The sequence below is a fragment of the Lepidochelys kempii genome, chromosome 9 (assembly GCF_965140265.1).
Source record: "Lepidochelys kempii isolate rLepKem1 chromosome 9, rLepKem1.hap2, whole genome shotgun sequence".
NCBI classification, from domain to species: Eukaryota; Metazoa; Chordata; order Testudines; family Cheloniidae; genus Lepidochelys; species Lepidochelys kempii.
The window spans coordinates 53,711,666-53,728,486 of NC_133264.1; the positions used below are offsets into that span (position 1 = coordinate 53,711,666).

General features: G+C 49.5%; 1 protein-coding gene across 1 annotated transcript in view; it reads left to right on the plus strand.

Annotated features, from left to right (window-relative positions):
• Window positions 1-2,953: 2,953 nt before the first annotated feature.
• The window catches only part of RAB6B (RAB6B, member RAS oncogene family), a 129,244-nt gene continuing 115,376 nt past the window's right edge, over window positions 2,954-16,821 (plus strand). The window contains exon 1 of the mRNA XM_073360377.1: window positions 2,954-3,211. Within this exon, the coding sequence (XP_073216478.1) occupies window positions 3,130-3,211 (82 nt within the window). The 5' untranslated portion in view covers window positions 2,954-3,129. The remainder of the gene's footprint in view (window positions 3,212-16,821) is intronic.

The following is a 16,821-nucleotide window of genomic DNA, read 5'->3' on the forward strand; positions in this document are numbered from 1 at the left end:
ACCTCCCTGGCCTCCTGACTCCCTGATTAGCCTGCCCGCCCTGTCGTTCAGGCTGACCTGGAGCATTGGCCTCTCCCCATTGTTCCTGGGGTCTGTCAGTCTCAGGGTCCTGATTCCCCATTGACCCTTCCCCCTTTTTAGTACTGGGAGGTAGCAACTAAAACACCCCCACTGAACGTTAGTAAGGGGAGAACAGTCTACACTAAGATCTATTGGATTGTCTCTCAACTTTTGTATCCCCAAAGTTACGGTGATAATAGTTACTTTCTAATTAAAGATCAAGTTGGTATCCTTGCCTTAAATTGGGAGGGAAGGAACGATGGGGCCACTTCTAGCAGCAGTCATGGGATGGTGGACACCTCACCGGGGTCTGAACACAGTGCAAGATCCCCAGCACAGGTCAGTTCTTCTTCTTCCTGCCAGTCACGCTCTGGTAAAATACAGGAAGTGATAGTGAGGTGAGGAAAACTGTAAGGGCTGAGAGTTATGATGGTCTAATTCCACTGACTTCAGTGAATTTACCTGAGGGAGGAACTTGGCCCATCCCATTGGTTTACTTAGTGTCACTTTACACATATGTTTAAAAAGTGCTGATCCGAAGACTGACGTATGTGACAGATTTGCAAAATATGTTCCATGCAAATACCAGAGAGCAAGGAATAGCATGCTGGAGAAGCCAGTTTGTTTTTCTTGATCAACATCAGTGGAAGGAAAAACTGAAATCAATAGGTTCGTGCACCTGGCCTTTCATAAAGTGTGCCTCACACTTCCTTATGAAACTTAGTGGGAAAACATATTGAAAACAGCTTGGATATGATCATTGTTAGATGAAGTTAAAGCAGGCTGAGGAATGGTGATCATAGGGTATCAATAAACAGAGCAAGGATACAGGAGGTTACCACAAAGAACAGAAGTAACTTGGGTTAATATCTATGTAATGATCTTCTATTAGGAGCCAAGTCATCCTGAATTAAATTTGTGGGGAACACTGTAGACTAGGAGAAGCCCAGAAAGAAAATAAAGGGGCCTAGAGAATTAAAAATAAGCACTGGAAATAAATGAAAAGGATATTTGACTGGGAAAAATGCAGATTACTAGACTGGGGGGCAGTGGGAAATAATCCCACATCTGCTATTCAATAGGAAGAAGTTAGTTAGCAAGGAGAAATACTGAAGAAACCTCACTGTGGTAGTGGATGGAAAATTAATATGAACATACAATGTGCTCTGGTGGATAAAAAGTCCAGGCAAGTTTGGGCTACAGACACAAAGATGCCATGTCACGGAGCGGGAAGTTGGCCTTCCGAGACCCAGCCTGGAGTTCTGGGGCTGCAGCAGCTGATTGGTGAGGAAATATTAATGTAATTAAATAGAAGAGCCCATCTAAATGATGGCTCTGATTACTGCCTCCAAGTATGTGATGTGTGGAAGAACTACGGTGCTGGGGAATTCAGAGGCTTCCAGCAGACATAATTAATAATGATCTGAAGCTGAGCAAAGGAAAGTATTGTCTGAATATCATAAAAAACATTCCTACCAGAGAGGTCTATTAAACACAGGTGTGATAGCTTCCCATAGGGGATGTGATGGAAGTCTTATTGCCAGAAGCATTTGAAACTACACAGCACAAAGCCCTTGATAATACACTGGTGGGGAGAACCTTACACTGGCAGAGAGGGAGAGGGTGTAGATACAATGACCTGTTAGATTATTTCCCCTGTTTTCTATCATTCTCTGGTTTTAGTTAAGGAGTGAGTTGCCTCCCAGAATGCACTGGAAGTGAGTGTGTTAAAAAATACCATTGTTGATTGTACTCTTCCCTATGGTCCTATGATCTCATCACAAGTTTAAGCAGGTTTGGGCCTGGTAACTGGGTGCATGGGAGCCCCAAAGACTAGTGGTGCTGGTTAACTTGATAGTGGCATTTTTCCTTCTGAGACAGTCTTGATGCTCTGTCACTTTTTCAAGACCACCAGTGCTACCTGGCCACATTCCAGCTGGCTTATTCCATTCCACCCCGCTGAGGCAGACTCCCTTCTGTTCATTTTTTAAAATGTGCCTCTCCAGAGCTCACGATTCAAATTCACCCTGAAATTTCAGTCATATATGACACACACCCCATGAACCATGGGGTGGTGTTCCCATGTGTGGTTAAATAACTGATGCATTCCACCCCAGAGGTAGCTGGTTGGTCTCTAAGAGGCTACAGGAGCTCTTCCAGGGACTTGCTATGTGATCTTGGACAGTCACTAATTCTCTGACCTGTGGCTCCCCATCCGTAAAATGAGAATACTTCTTTTCTCCATTTAGCCCATGATACTGCATGGTCGCCCCAGAGCCTTGATGTGTAAACTGGGCAGAGATCAGCTGTTATGGGTGTATCCAGCACCTAGCACCAGGGGGCCTCTGAGCCCTATTATAATGCTAATGATACCAACAAGTTGCACTTCAGCAGTGCAGGGTGCTATTCCTTTGTAGGGTTTGTTATTCCTGTTAAACAGTGCAGCATTGGTCACCGTGGGGCAGTAAGGAGATGCTTGTGCCTAGCCTTTATTTTCCCTAGGCAGGAGGAGGGGAAGGAAGGAGGCTGGCTCTGGTCTGGGCATGCAGGGTGAGCTGGTGTGGAGCAGGGGGTGTTGAACTGGGGGCTCTGGGAGGAGGTAATTCTGTCCACTTCTCCCCCCACCCCCCCCCCCCGCGACTATCTGCTGCTGCTGCACAGCCCCGAGGTCACTTTGTTCCCTCCCAGCCTCTCTCAGGTGAGGCAGCATTTTGCAGGTTAGCCCCCCTGCAGCCGGAGCTGGCTCTAGCAGGGCCGGTGAGGCCGCGGCGCTGGGCTTCGGGGGATGCTGCCCAAGGAGCCCTGCCCGCCCCGATGCAGCCGGCGAAGCTCCCTGCAGCACCGCATTGGCTTGCTGCTCCAGCATGACATCAGGAGCGGGGAGCCAGAGCGCAGGCGCCGGGGAGGGGGAGCGAAGATACAGGAGGCAGAGAGCGGTGCTCGCCAGCATCCCCATCGCTTCGGAGCGACTCCGGCGTGTCCCGGCCCCGCCCGGCAGCTCCCTCCGCCGGCCAGCGAGCTCAGGGAAGGCAAGGAGCCGCCTCCCGCCCAGGGACCCCCTCCTGCCCCATGCCCGGCACCATGTCTGCGGGAGGAGACTTCGGGAACCCCCTGCGGAAATTCAAGCTGGTTTTTCTGGGGGAGCAGAGCGGTGAGTCTGGGGCTCGGTCCCTGGGGCGGGGGGGGGTCCCCTTGGAGCCGGCCCCTGCCTGTGCTGCAGCCTGCGCCCCCCGTGTCCTTTGCGGCTGCGGAGGGCGGCCCCGATCCTGCGGCCGTGCCCAGGGAGCGAGGTGCGGGAGGGGGGCAGCTGTGCCGAGGGGCGCGGCTGAAAGTGACCCGGGATCAGCGCCTGGCACATTGCGCTGGTGGACTGGCTCCTGGGGAGGGCGGCTCGGGCTGCGGGACTGTGCTGCATAGGGAGGCGTCCGGGGATGGAGCTGCAATCCCTGCTCCAAGCGGAGGGCTCAGGCCAAACGGAAACCGCAGGATCAATGACCCAGTGCTAGTAAAACCGGGGTCCTGCCCAAGGGGCCTGCTCAAGAACTTTGTTGTTATTTTGCATTCCCCTTTGTAGCTGAACTCCTTTCTGCAGGGACAGGCATCTGTCCGCAGCCCTGGGGGTGCAGAGAATTCCAGGGCTGCCCCTTTCCTGGGGTGGGTGGGTTGGTTTGTGGGGCGCGCTGGTGGCTATTGGATTGTCTCTCAAGCAGCTGGCATGTCTTAGCACATACGGGGTGGTGGGGGTTGTACTGGACAGTCTGGTGTAAAGCAGCCCTGCTGCGCTTTGTAGAAGCTGGATGTGAAAATAAAGATGAGAGGAGAAGGAGACACACCCTGATGCTTGCCAAGTGCCTGAGCTGCGGCCTCCCTTCCCCCACCCACCTATATTGATATTAAAAACCTTTCCGGGGGTGTAACAAGTTAGCAAGACCTGGCCATAAAATTATCTGTTAATATCCCCCCAGCTCACAGCCTCCTGCCAGGGAGTCTACCATCCCTGAGCCTAGCAGTGGCTCTTCTGTAACCAAACTTTGTCTGGCTCCCTGCTTCTGATGTGCCACCTGGCTGTCAAACGAAAGGCATTTGTTGCACAATATAAGGAGAGCTCACATGGAAACCTGGGAGGGTTCTGGGGCAGAGTGATTATCCTATAACGTCCTTAATGGTTTTGGTTTACAGCACTGGGGAAGAGGGAGCTGGCTCTGTATGAGACCCACATCGCATGGCTGCAGCTCATGGTTTAATTATGCTGTGCAGAGCGTGCCTTTCTGAAGGGGCGGAGGTGGGATGAGGATAAAGGTAAATGTCTGGCATTGATGACAGAGTGGATTAGATGGAGTTCCCAGCAGGAGTCTGCTTCAAGATGCTCTGTAGTCCAGATCCCTTGGCAGCGAGCAGCATGTTCAGTTTCCCTCTCTTTAGGGCTGAACTTGACTTTCCCAAGCCTGGATGATGGAACAAAAGGTTGCAGGATGCTACATGCTGCCCATCCTGCAATGCCCTCTTTATTTATGGCTTTGCTATTTCCTGTCATTTCTTTCTCATTGGTGGACAGCGTCCCAGAGCAGCTCCCCTTCCCCAGTTTGCCCCCTCCTTCAATGGGCGCACGCGTGTAGGGCTCCCAGGTGTGCAGGAGTTTCTGATTCTGACAAAGAAGATGCTGCAATGTCTAGAGAACAGTATTTGTCATATGTGCAGTAAGGGGGAGGGGAATAGAACAATCTTGTAGTGACCGGAGGGCGTGTCATGATGGAAAAGTGCAAGATGTAGCAATATGGGTTTGGGAAGGGGGGCTGGACTGCCCCAGGAGCTCAGGAATGGTGTGAAGATCATCCAGAGCTATGCATTTTTAATGATATTTTTGACTGTCTTGGATGAATGTTGTGTCACGTGGAGGAGAGACCAAATGACCGGGCTGCGTACGCACATGCAGAACCAAAACAAGAACTCCTGGCTGATGATCAGTTTTCTCATCCTTTTTCCTCCCTGCCCTGAGCTTCTCCATACTTGACCCACCCTGCGGGGAGGGGGGGGGGCAGATAAGCAAGAACAAAAGACTCTTTCCCACCTTTGTCACTTTATTAACACCCTTCACAGGGCTGTTACCAGCTATTGTTCATAGGCCTGTAGCAACTTACTTACCTTCCTCTGGGGTGTGTGGGAAGCCATGGGGGCAGTGAAGGGGTCCCTCTAAAGGGCTGACTTGTTCAGCTATCTAGCACTGAAAACCCACAGGGTGAGATTTTCAGCACTGGCCTAAGCTCCCACTGAAACCAATTGGAGTTTCCCCAGGGACTTGGGTGGGAACAGAGTCTACAGTGAGCACTTTTGAAAAACCCACTGGGGTCTCTGAAGTCATGGATTCTACACTATCAATCAGCAAAGCAGCAAATGCAGACACTCCCTCCAAATTAGCAGCTATGCTCCCAGTGCCTGAGACCTTTGTGAGTGAATAGGGAAAGGAGACAGCTGTATATTCTTCCTTTATGTACAGAAACCATGAACTTTACTCAGACCTTTCCATTTGAGAACCCCTTACCTTCCATTTGCAGTCTCCATTATTCTTCCTCTAATGACAGACCCCACATTCTGAATCTATGTGTCATTTACTTGCTGGTTCGCAAACCACAGCCTGATAGTTGCTGTCGAAAGCGCAGCTGTAATTGAAATCAGTCCGCTTTTCAATGGTATTTCATCTTTTCTTCTGTTCCCAGTGTGGAATTTCAGAGAATGGGGGACAAACTCATTAAGCTACAGTCATTGCTGACCAATTTCCAGACAAAGGCAGCCTGTGATTTGAGGTTGAGGAGTGTTACCTTGAAAGGTGCTTCTGATCTGTATAGAGAAGGTCACCAGAGAAGCTTTCACCCACATATCTGGCTGCATTGAGCTAGGTAGTCTGTATATCAAAAGTGTTGCCTTTTAAATTGCTATCTCTCTCTCTAGTTGCCCATCCCCAGAGTATCTGAGCACCTTTGCCTTTTACCATTTCTATGGCATTAACGATTCCTCCAGTGCTGCATCATAAGAAAAATCAGGGGGAAAAAGTGATTTAAGTGCTCTTGCAAGAGTATCGATTGACAATCAGAGATAGTAACCATCTTCCAATAAAATATGTCTCTAAGGGGAGAAGTATATTTATCACCTCATATAGAGGGGGTGGTTTGGTTAGTTGGTTTGGTTTTTTACAGAAAAATGGTATAAAATCTGGAATGAACACTTTCAAAGCTTAACTTTGCTCCCATTATTTCTGTTTTGAAATGGTTTCTTTACAACTGTGGCAGTATTTCTATTGTTCAGATCCACATTTGCCCCAGATTTTCAAACAGGAACAGTTCATTAGAGAAACCTACTCCGTGATGTAATGTACAGAGCCTGGGCTGGCCATTTTCTTTTCTAGGCCCCCTTTTGCCAAAAGCCTTTGCAAGGGTTGGAGGGTCAGGGACTACAGAATCTAAGACCTCCAGCTGCAGGGTCTTGCATGAATGATTTACATACACACATACACCCTTGTCTGACAAATCACTGTTATTCCTCTCTCAGGATAAGTCTCCCGTCTGCACATTAAACAGCACATTTAGAATGTGAGCCAGGGAGAGCCATGAGAAGCAGTTGAATCAATCCTTCCTTATTGCATGCAAGTCACACCCTTGATCCCATTTCCACTGTATAAGGCCCATGAGTGGATCGGGAGTCTGATTGTGGACTGGAGGGTCTTCCACGGGCTGCTTTGGGAAACAGGAATGATTAAAATCCCCCTTTCTGTTTTCACATGAAACTTCCTATCCAGTGCATCCCAGCAGAGCCAGAGCAGGGAGATGCCCCCAGGCAGTGACTGTAGTCTGACTGAAGTGCTATTGATCAAAGGCCGTATGAGCTCAGTTGTAACAGGGCATACAGCTGATCTAGGTCCAGCTCTCAGAAGCATTTGAAATAAGTAGCTACATGGAGGAGGGGCAATGATGGTTGCAAGTGACCTCGGGTGACTCCTGCAAAAGAAGTCACTGCCCTTTCCCCATCCATCTAGCATGCTGGCTACCAAGTGCCCTGTGTTCACAGGACAGAGTGCAAGGTCCTCAGCAAGTGTCCTCTCTGTCCACTCAGAAGAGGACGTGCATCCATGGGCATCTCTGCGTTAAAGGGAGATCCTGGCACTTTTGCTCAGAGGCTCTAAGGCTGATTCTATCTGTGGTGCTGTACCAACCCCTTGTTTTCTGGGACGGGCTGTAAGACACACGACGCTCAACTGGTTGTTAAACTAGCAACAAGATTAGCTTCACACTTTCATTTCCTCCCACTGATTCTTATTTATAGTAATATTCCCATCCAGTTTTCAGGTCAGCTGTACATGCCGCCACCAGAGGAATTAGAAACCAGGTGGGCCTGATTTTGAATCCATTTACATGCCTGGGGATCAGGAGTAACTCCATGGATATCAATGGCATTACACTGGAGATCAGAATCAGGCCCATTGCATGTATAGCACTGAAAGACTCTGAGCATCTTGGTTCTAGGGTCTGGAACATTTAGAGGCTAGATGGGGCCTCAGAAAGTGCCATAATTTTTGTTACCCCCTCCTTGCAGCTTCAGCACTGGAGCGTTTGAGGTCTTTCTGCATGCTGGCAGGATCAGTAAAGCACAGTGGGTCCCATTTTCTGTTCACACTGGTTTTATACCAGTTTATCTTCATTGCCTTTCCTGAAATGACTCCTGATTTGCACCCACTTGAGAGCAGAATCCAGCCCAGTAATGTGCAATCACCTGCTTTCTGGCTTTGCATCACAAGTCAGAAATCTGTGCTTTGTGAGAATCCAGTTCCAGCATGAGCGTTGTTCTGTGCAGACTTGTGCCTCAGCTCCCCCTAACTTAGAGTCCGTTGTGCAATAACCCTGTGTGTCAGCTCTGGCATAAGAATCCCACTCCCTCACCATGGGCATTGTTCTGTCTAACCCTGTGCACTGACTCCAGGGTGAGAGTCACGTGTTCTAACCTCACGCACTGGTTCCAGTGAAGACCATGGGAGTCTTTCTTAAGAAAATGGGTTAAAGAAGACAGCTTCCTGAATAAACTGGTTGGCCCTTAGTGTGCATGGGGCAGTGGGAAGGAGCAGTGGAGAAGGGTGGGATGGTTGACACCAAAGGTGTTCTGAGCATGTTTTTCTCCACACACTCCCTGTTTTCCTTACCTGCGGTCTTGTACATTAATTTCCTCTTCATTAAAAATCAGTTCAGCTTTCCTGGTGACACTTAGCACAGTCTGTCTCCAGCAGAGTGTCATGGTAATTTAACATTTAGTGCCAAAGTTTTCAGGTAATGGGCAATTCCAGAAATGGGTTATAGATGCACTTTATTATAAATATCCAAACAATGAATTCACATAGTTTTCACTGCAGGTCCATTGATATGAGAACATGTGGTGTCTATGACGGATTGGCTAGTTTACTGTCTAATAGCTCCACTACCTCAAATGGAAGATGTTTGGGCACTGATAGGGTGACAGTACATAGAGGCTCCAGTCATGGTCCCATTGGGCATGCTGTACAGACCCACAGGTAAGAGCAGGCCGCTGCCCCAAAGAGCAGAATAAAGCAATACGTCTCCCCATGGGGCTACCACCACGGCTATGTGTCATTCCCTTAAGGACTGCTAACTGACGAAGCCTCTCCTAGAATGCCATTATAGCTGGAAATGTGCTTCTTGCCTGGTGCTTGCTGGTTTCTGGGGTGGGACTTACAAGATTGGACTCAGTGCAGTGATGAGCTACTTACCGTACTGTAGGTCACTTGGCGCTTTGGAGAAAATGGGGTTTCTGTGATGACCTATTGCCTGTATTTTGGCAGCTCTCATTTGTTCTATGTACCCCTAGGATTTCATTGTGAGTCAGCCAGAGCAGTAGTTGTGGGACATAAGATAACAAGTCCTGGGAGTGGGTGGGGGGTCGAACTGACTGGCAGTAACCGTTCCTGCCACTTCTCCCTTAGTTGTTGCGAGGAGATCCAGGAATAATATTTATGCCACCATTATTTCTGAGCTGCACCATTTTTTATTTTGGCATGCTGCTCTTGGGTGAAACACCTCCTCGTTGCAAAGCCCATGCAGAGATCCAGATATACCCTCCTCCTGATCTCCTACAGCCCCACCTCTTTGCTCCTCTATCCCACCTGCAAGCTTGCCTAACTTCCCCCACACCCACATGCCCAAGTATCTTGCTAAAGGGGATGTCTCAACCTTCCCTCCTCCTTTTTTTGCATGCGTGCTTTCTCGGGGAACGCGGCACATCCATGAAGACAGTACCAATGGGTTACATGCACACACACTTCCCATGTGCTAGCACTCTCACCATTAGTTTGGCAGCCCCATAGGGCAGGGGCTGTCATTTTGTTGTGGGTTTGTACAGCACCTAGCACCATGGCATCCTCCTGGGCCATGCCGGGGGCTCCTAGGTGCTACGGGAATGCAAATGACAAATAATAATAAACTCCTTGTCATAGGGTTGCTGGTCCCTGGGAGCAGGCCAGGCCCAGTGCCCCTGTGTCAGAGCAGGTGGGCTAGTGGAGCCGATTAAAGGGGGCGGGGCTACACCTGGGCCTATAAAGGCCTGGCAGAGGGCAGGAAGGAAGAGGAGGAGTCATTGGGGCAGACTGTCCCTGGGAAGAGGGGGGGTGCTCATCCTTCGATAGGTCCCTGGAGCAAGAGGCCAGGTGCTCAGGACGGTAGCCCTGGGGCTAGTGTTCCAGCAAGGGAGCAGAGTTGCCTGAGACTGGGGAGCTGCAACAAGTAGGATCAGCAGAGATCCCTGGGAGGGGAGGCTTTGACAGCCTAGGACAAAGGATGAGCTAAGGGACTGCTCCTGTTTGTTTTGTTCACTTATGTTTGGATGCTAAAGGAGGCTGGCTGTGGTAGCGTATGCTTAGAAGCTGAGAGAAGTCCTCATGAATAGCCAGTGGCATTCTGAATGCTTGCCCTTCGCTTGTGCTCACATCCATTCTCTGCTTGCTTTCCATAGGCTGTCCTGTGTTCAATTTTACTGACCACAGATGGGCCTGGGAAGTGAACATGTGAGGATTGGTGGGACTGTAATGTTTTTCTTTGTACATGTGAGCGCTCCTGTCAGAAGCAGCCGTGCACTAATCCACTGGAGGAAAAGAAATGTAACCCTGCGGTTGAGGCTTGCATGTAGAAGGAATCCTGGGAGAGTGGCAGACAGCTTAGCTGCACCCAGGTCACCTGCAGGCAGAGATCAGTGGGAGGAATCCAAGACGTGTTCTTGGTGCTGTTTCAAACACTGTTGTTAGTTATATGGCAGCAATACTGGAGGGAAGTTCTTCCATAACTCCTGGAACCCTAGAAACCACTGTGCTGAGAGAAAATGGTGCAAACCCTGAGAATGCCGCTGGGAGAGAATCTACGTGTTGGTAATCTTCCTCTTTTGGGGTCTTATTGAATGAACCTGCTCAGGGTCGTAAACCAGCAGGTGGAAATACTTCGGTAAGAAACTGGACTGTAACAATGGATATAGCTCAGTGGCTTGAGCATTGGCCTGCTAAACCCAGGGTTGTGAGTTCAATCCTTGAGGGGGCCATTTAGGGATCTGGGGCAAAAATTGGGGATTGGTCCTGCTTTGAGCAGGGGGTTGGACTAGATGACCTCCTGAGGTCCCTTCCAACCCCAATATTCTATGTTACTTGAATGCTGGGCGCTGGTACATAGCAGTGCAAAACTCCTGCAACATTTGCAGTTGCTGGATGATAGATGGTCTCTTGTATTTGACATTCTGCAATAAAATATGATAGTTTGGTCTCTCTGTGGTTATTTAGCTCATTGAGCAACACTGGGCATTTGATTAAATGTCTTGTCCTTGTCAATCATTTGACCAAATGATTAGTTCTTAGTCACTTGACCATGTGACTAGTTTGAGGGAAAGTTGGTAGTACACATATCAACTCCACTGCATAACAATCAACCCCAAAGTTCTGTTTGATTTCATCTGACACCCTTCTTTTACTCCTTGTCATGCCACATTAGGCTCCCATGAGAAAGCCCTGTCTCCTGCACAGAGGCACTTCAAACCCTTGCTGAGGGCCAGCCCATTGTTCCCAAGGAGCAGGGCTGTTGAGGGCCCTCAGAGAAGCTATGGGGGAGTGGTCATTTAGGTAACCTGGGCCATGTCTGTTCAGAGCCTTATAATAGGGACAGAGACCTCCAACATCACTGGATCTGTAGGGAGCCAGTGGAGTGAGAGGAATGCATGGGAACCTGTCACCTCTCCTAGCACTGCAGGAGTAGGACAGAGGAAAGAACTAAATCTTGTGGAACTCCCCAGGGAAGGTATCTGGGGGGAGAGGAGTCCAGCACTCCCATCTGTGGGTAGCCTTTGAGAAAGGATTTCCCTGGAGATGGGAGAAAAGGGACCCAAGAATGGAAGGAGAAGAGTAAGGGAAAATGGGCAGGAGCAGCGGAAATGCCCTATAAGTCTGTGTGTGTGTGTGGGCGGGGGGCACAGGCACCCAAACCATAGCCTCACAGTGCCCCTTCCCCCAAGACCCCACTCCCGTGCTGTCTATTCCCCCAACCCCCCGAGACCTCGCTCTCTGCTCGCTCCTCTTTGCTCCCCTTGCTCGCGCTTACGGCTGGTAGAAAGTGGGAGGGCCATGGCCCTCTGCTCCCCCTTCCACCCTCTCCTCCCCATTCCAGAGCCCCTGGAAATGGTCATTGCAACATGGCAGAGAGCCAGGGCTAGACAATGATGGATGTGGGGAGTGGGAATGGGGGAATGAAAGGAGAAGAGAAAACTGCAGACAGAGCTGAGAAAAGAGGCAAGAAAAGGAATATTGGAGAGAAGGGACTCGCGCAGAATGAAAGAAAAGGGGGACAAACAAATGGAGGTAGGGAAAAGGCAAGAAAAGACCTATGGCAGAGAGGTCAGTGAGTTTAACTTTCATTTATTTATGAGCCTTTATTTTATGGCCTTTCCTTGGCAGACAGCCTGTGTTTATGTAGGCTTGGCGGAAAGAAATGGGATGGCTATTTCGGGCCCTTATGTTATATTAATATGGCTTGCTGCTCTGGGTATGGGAGAACAAGACAAGGAAAATACCATAACATTCACTTCTGGTGGGTAGGGACCTGGTGGCCCTCAGATTCTCCCACTTTATGACAGAGCTTTACCTTGAAACTCTGAAATGCTGACAAGTAGGCATGGTCCCAAGCACAGCGGCTTTATGGAAAATGAGTTTGACTTTGGAAGAGCCTTCTGTCTGAGCTTCCCCCCAGTTTCTGTGGCCTGTCCTGGGCAGAGGAGAAAGTAGTCCAGGATTGCCAGCTCCAAGAGTCCACAAATCATATCAGGCCACTAAAAAAATCACTGATTGGCTTAAAAACTCAGGGATCCAAAGGGGGACATGGAACAGAGAACCTCTGATAGTGCCCACTGCTCCTCAAAGGCATCTGAGGAGTCAGTGGACAGTGCCCAGAGGAATTCTGCCCAGAGGTGTGATTGGATGAAGGATCGGAAATAGGCCCCACGGTCACAGAGCAACCCCCTCATCCAGCTTCCTGATATGATGGACAGCCATCTTGGACAGCACCAGGAGGAGGTTGACAAGGAGGTCCTGTGACTTCATGGGGCCATAGATGGGTGTGCATGAATCAGGAGGTGTGGGGAAAAGTGCATCCAGAACTTCAGTATGAGGTTCTAGAGGATCCGGAAGAGTGTCTGCAGCCTGACATGCTCCACATAGATATGCACCAGGGTCTCCCTCTCACTGCAGAAAGAACAGGTGTCAGGCAGTTCGTGACCGGTGCCATGTACATACCCATGCTTACGGCTCTGTGGAGGAGCTGCCCACTAATATCCCTGGCGGCTATGGAACCATGGTAGGGCACAGACTGGCCCACCAGGGTCTCTTGCCCTTCAAGTGGTTGGACCTGTTGCCACGGGGTGGGACATGAGGTCAAGGAAGTGGCTTGTCTGAAGCTTGAGCACGTACAGGCCATCTGATATCATTCAGTGACATGCTGGAGAGGCATGTGGGTGGGGGGGCCGATAACAGGTGCCAGAGGCAGCAACCTCCCCCAGGGTACATGCGAGTATTTCAGTGCAGCGAGACATCTTGGGGCCCTACCGAAGGCCTGGTGTTCCAAGCCCTGAGTGCTGACCATTACCTCCCTGGAAGGCACATTGTGAACAAGGCAGACAGACTGCAGGAAGAGAAAGAAGGGTGCCATGGTGATGGCAGTTGAATGCTGCCCTGGAGAACTGGGTCCTCCCCCTCTCTGACACAGATTTCCTGTGTTACGCTGGGCACGTCACTTAGCCAAGACTTTTCACAAGTGCTCACCAATTTTGTGTTCCTCATTTTCTGGGGGCCTGATGTGAGACCTGGGATGTGCTTTGCAGAAGTGCTGAGCACTCACAGCTGCAACTAAAGTCGATGGGAGCTGTGCTGTGCAAATACAAAGTGCTATAGAATGCTGATTTCAGAGTAACAGACGTGTTAGTCTGTATTCGCAAAAAGAAAAGGAGTACTTGTGGCACCTTAGAGACTAACCAATTTATTTGAGCGTACAGCTACTGCATCCGATGAAGTGAGCTGTAGCTCACGAAAGCTCATGCTCAAATAAATTGGTTAGTCTCTAAGGTGCCACAAGTACTCCTTTTCTTTTTATAGAATGCTCAGTACTCTGAAAAACCAGGTCCAAGGCATCACAGATTGGACACCCAAAGTTAGTGGATACTTTTGGCCTTAATCTTATGGGCCTCAGTGCCCCACCTGTATAATGGGGACGGTAGTACGGCATCCTCTCACAGGGGTGTTGGGAAAAGAAAGGGTCGGTCCTCGGGCTGGTTTTGTTCAATATCTTCATAAATGATCTGGAGGATGGTGTGGATTGCACCCTCAGCAAGTTTGCAGATAACACTAAACTGGGAGGAGAGGTAGATACGCTGGAGGGTAGGGGTAGGATACAGAGGGACCTAGACAAATTAGAGGATTGGGCCAAAAGAAATCTGATGAGGTTCAACAAGGACAAGTGCAGAGTCCTGCACTTAGGACAGAAGAATCCCATGCACCGCTACAGACTAGGGACCGAATGGCTAGGCAGCAGTTCTGCAGAAAAGGACCTAGGGGTTACAGTGGACGAGAAGCTGGATATGAGTCAACAGTGTGTTGTTGCCAAGAAAGCCAATGGCATTCTGGGCTGTATAATTAGGGACATTGCCAGCAGATCGAGGGACGTGATCGTTCCCCTCTATTCGACATTGGTGAGGCCTCATCTGGAGTTCTGTGTCCAGTTTTGGGCCCCACACTACAAGAAGGATGTGGAAAAATTGGAAAACGTCCAGCAGAGGGCAACAAAAATGATTAGGGGACTGGAACACATGACTTATGAGGAGAGGCTGAGGGAACTGGGATTGTTTAGTCTGCGAAAGAGGAATGAGGGGGGATTTGATAGCTGCTTTCAACTACCTGAAAGAGGGTACCAAAGAGGATGGATCTAGACTGTTCTCAGTGGTAGCAGATGACAGAACGAGGAGTAATGGTCTCAAGTTGCAGTGGAGGAGGTTTAGGTTGGATATTAGGAAAAACTTTTTCACTAGGAGGGTGGTGAAACACTGGAATGCGTTACCTAGGGAGGTGGTGGAATCTCCTTCCTTAGAGGTTTTTAAGGTCAGGCTTGACAAAGCCCTGGCTGGGACGATTTAGTTGGGGATTGGTCCTGCTTTGAGCAGGGGGTTGGACTAGATGACCTCCTGAGGTCCCTTCCAACCCTGATATTCTATGATTCATGTCTGTGAAGCAGTCAGGTACTTTCATGATAGCGCCATAGGGAAGCCCAGGAAGAAATTAATCATTTTGTTTGCAGAGCAGGGTTTGCATAGTGGGAAACAAATAAAACCGGGGCCACATGTTCAATAGCAATGAGACAACAAACTATTGACTAGCTGCTTGCTCAGTGATCACAGTCCAGCCTATGCACTGAATGAGGCAGGGATTCCAGGGAAAAAGTGCTGGTGATCATGTGACAAAAGACTGGGGCACTGACTTAGGATGTGGGGACTCAGGTTTAATTCCCTCCTCTGCCATGAACTTCCTGTGTGACCTTTGGATATGCTGCTTAGCACCTCAGTTTGCTGTCCCACAAAGCATGGTTAATAATGCTTCCCTATCTTCCTGGGATATTATGAGAATAAAGACACTAAAGATTTTGCAGTGCTTTGAGATCCACGGAGGAAAAGTGTGATACAAGAAATAGCTGTTGTGCAGCCCTAATAATGTGCTTTTTTAAAGTGAATCTTTTGTGTGTGATTACACAGCATATTCCTAGCATCTCCTCACAAAGGAATCTAATGAATGAAGTTTTCAAATTACCATGCAGTTTAACTGCCCTTCCACTCTCTGTGGATTTATGTGGTGTCCCTTGGTTTGGTTGATGGTTATCCTCACTAGGTATCTGTGCTGGAAGAAGTTCTGACATGGCCTTTGTCAATTCATGAGCTTTTCACAGTCATTTCCTATTTCCACCAGAGCTCATGCATCTGCAGTTATGTGGTTGGACTTCTTGATCTTCCCTTGAGGACATTTGTTCCTTGGTTGTTTGTAGGAAGTGACTCTTGGGGTAGAAAAATTGTCCTTGGCACTACTCTTTCCCCTGTATCTCTTGTCTCTGCCATTTCATAGCAGTGGTTGTCTTCCTGGCCCAGGAGTTTAGGGGTTTGGAAGTCTAAACTGTTTGGAGGGTGGGAGTTTCATGCGGGGGGAAAAGAAGTCACATGGCTGGGGGGGAAGGGGTGCCAAAGGTTCAGATAAGCTGCAGATAAACATTTAAACTCTGGGGTGATTCTCTGAATCCCACCCAAACTTCGGCCCTTCTGGGGGTCACCAGTTCCGTGTAGGAGCCAGCCCCTGTTGTGCTGTTTCAGGGGAGCTGCAGAGCTCTGAGTGTTCATGCCAGTACACCCGTGTTGCTGGTCAGGAGCCGAGCACGGTGGTTCTGTTTGTTCTTCCTGACCTCTCTGGCTTACTCACACGCTTCGCTGGTAGTTGACAGGCATCCGTGAGAGTGCTGCTCTGCCGTAGGTGCTGGAACTCAGGGTGCATGGGGTGCTGCAGCACCCCCTGACTTGCAGTGGTTTCCATTATATCCAGGGTTTACAGTTTGGTTCAGTGGTTCTCAGCACCCCCGTTATCAAAATTGTTCTAGCACCCATGCGCTCCGCATGTGTTCCCTTGCCACTAGGATTGCATGTGAAACCTTAAAAAGGTCAGTGCTGAACAACAAACCAGTCAGGAGGCTTTTGCCCCAAGACCGACTACAGGCGTTGCTGGGAGCTGGCGGAGCTATGTGAAATGGGTGGGAAGCCAAGAGGGGCCCGGTACACTGTGTTCATACCCTGGCCACACGCCCCACCCCAAGGACAAAGGAGTCCGCTGAATATTGCTTTGCAGTCCCAGAAGCTCCCGCCTCCTACAGTCGGCCCACCTACCCAGCCACTGTCTCCCTCTTTCCAGCGAGATCTTGTCCCAGAAGATGCCCCGGGAGCAGAGCTCTCCTGCGGGCTGTCTGGCTCTGCAGGCATTGGTAGGCGTGATGTATGCTCCAGCTGCCCAAGCATCGCTATTTTAGAAGTGCAGACATGGACAGGACTGGCTCCACTCAACAGGGGAACCAGGATGGTTTTTAATTATACATCAAGATGCTTGATGGTTCCCTTTCTCACTTCATTCGCTCAGTCTGTTGGATTTTTCTCTTTTCTTTGTAC